Source organism: Belonocnema kinseyi, chromosome 10 (assembly GCF_010883055.1).
Source record: "Belonocnema kinseyi isolate 2016_QV_RU_SX_M_011 chromosome 10, B_treatae_v1, whole genome shotgun sequence".
NCBI classification, from domain to species: domain Eukaryota; kingdom Metazoa; phylum Arthropoda; class Insecta; order Hymenoptera; family Cynipidae; genus Belonocnema; species Belonocnema kinseyi.
The window spans coordinates 10,238,799-10,240,718 of NC_046666.1; the positions used below are offsets into that span (position 1 = coordinate 10,238,799).

At 37.6% G+C, this 1,920-nt stretch overlaps 1 protein-coding gene across 1 annotated transcript; it reads right to left on the reverse strand.

Annotated features, from left to right (window-relative positions):
- Nucleotides 1-886: 886 nt before the first annotated feature.
- LOC117181018 (integrator complex subunit 5-like protein) lies at nucleotides 887-1,693 on the reverse strand. Its single transcript, XM_033373587.1, has one exon. The coding sequence runs from the start codon at nucleotides 1,691-1,693 to the stop codon at nucleotides 887-889; it is 807 nt and encodes a 268-aa protein (XP_033229478.1).
- Nucleotides 1,694-1,920: the final 227 nt, after the last annotated feature.

The following is a 1,920-nucleotide window of genomic DNA, read 5'->3' on the forward strand; positions in this document are numbered from 1 at the left end:
CGTCATTATTGTTATTGTCGTCTTCAATGATTTTGTCGTCGACGTTGTTCTCATTTTCGTCCTTGTCGTTAGAGTCATTTTTGTCCTTGTCGGTAGAGTCATTTTTGTCGTTGTCGTTCATTGTTGTTGTCGTCTTAGCTTTTGTCGTTGTCTCCGCCGTCATTTTTGTTGTCGTCATAGTTTTTCATGCTGTCGTCTTAGCTTTTGTCGTGATCACTACCATCATTGTTGTCGTCGTCGTCGTCGTTTTCGTCTTAGTTGTTGACGTTGTGGTCTTAGTTGTTGTGTTTGTCCCCACCGTTACTGTTATCTACGTGATGGTTTTCGTTGTTATTATTGTCTTTGTTGTAGTTGTTGTAGTAATTTTTTTTATCGTTATAGTCTTCGGTGTTGTCATTGTTGCTACTCTCGTTGTTGTCGTCGTTGTTTTAGTTGTGGTAGTTTTTGCCGTTTTTGTCATTATTGTTACTTTTGTAGTTGTTGCAGTAATTTTTGTCGTCATTATTATCGGTGTTGTCTTTGTTTCTACTGTTGTCATTCTCGTTGTTTTCATTGTCATCGTCATTGTTTTCGTTGTTGTTCGGGTTGTTTTCGTCTTTGTTATAGTTTTTGTTTAGTCTTTAGTCTTTGTTATAGTTGGATAAGACAATGATATATCTCATTTGTTTTATGAACTTTTATATACAAAACAAATGAAAAATGGCAGCGTTGTGTTTACTATACATAAATTTTTCACCTGGGTGGAGTCATTTTTGTCGTTATCGTTGTTGTTGTCGTTGCGTTTCTCGTTGTCCTTGTTGCAGTGGCAGACATTTTGTCGTTGTCATCGGTGTTGTCGCTGTGGCCAATGTCGTTGTCGTCTTCATTCTTTTAATCGTTGTTGTTGTCATTCATTGTTTTCGTCGCCGTCTTTGTTGTTGTCGCCGTTACTGTTGACGACATCGTTGTGATTCCAAATATTGTTATTTTTGTTGTTGTTGTGTTTGCTGTCAAATTTGTCGTTGTCACCATTGGTGTCGATGTTGTCACTGTTGTTGCGGTCGTAATTGTTTTCTTTGTTGTTGTCGTTGTCGCTGTCGTCGTCTCTGTTGTCATGGTTGTTGTTGTTATTCATTATTTCCGTTATCGTCTTAGTTGTTGTCGCTGTCGTCGACGTGTTTGTCGTTGTTGCTGTCATTGTTATAGTTGTAGTAATTTTTGTTGTTATCGTCGTCGGTGTTGTTTTTATCACTGACGTTGTCATCGTCATTATTTTCGTTGTGGTCGTCGTCGTCTTTGTTGCCATTATTTTTCTCGACGTTTCTGTCGCCGTTGTCATCCTTGTTTTTATTGTTGTCGTTGTCGTCTTAGTTGTTTTTTCGTTGACATTATTGACATTATTGTCGCCATCGTGGTCGGCGCCGTTGTATCTTTCGTCGTTGTCGTGATTGTTATTTTTTTTTGTAGTTGTTGGAGTCATTTTATTTGTTACCGTTGTTGTTGTCGTCTTCTTGTTTACTGCAATTGTATTTGTACTTGTACTCATTTTTATTTTTGTCGTCGTCGGTCTTGTTTTTGTCACTGCCGGTGTCATCGGCATTGTTTTCATTATTGTTGTTATCGTTCTAATTGTTGTAGTTAATTGTTGTAGTCTAATTTTTCTAGTTAAAGTGATTTTTGTCGTTCTTTTAATCGTTGTTGTCGTGGTCGTCATCGTTATTGTCGTCCGCTTTGTCGTTTTGTCATTATTGTAGTTGTAGTTCTTGGAGTTGTCATTGTTTTTGTGGTTGTTGGCTTCGTCGTTTTTTTTGTTGTCGTTGTTTTTGTGGCTTTCTTTATTGTTGCTATAGTTGCGGTCTGTATATTAGATAAATTTTGAAAGGTTATTTGCACTTGGTTGCCCTTTAGCAAACGTATTTTGGCACAAAACGGAATGCTCGA

What these genes read in the sequence shown, in the direction of transcription:
- LOC117181018 (XM_033373587.1), bottom strand. Translation starts at nt 1,693, where the DNA reads ATGACGACCACGACAACAACGATTAAAAGAACGACAAAAATCACTTTA.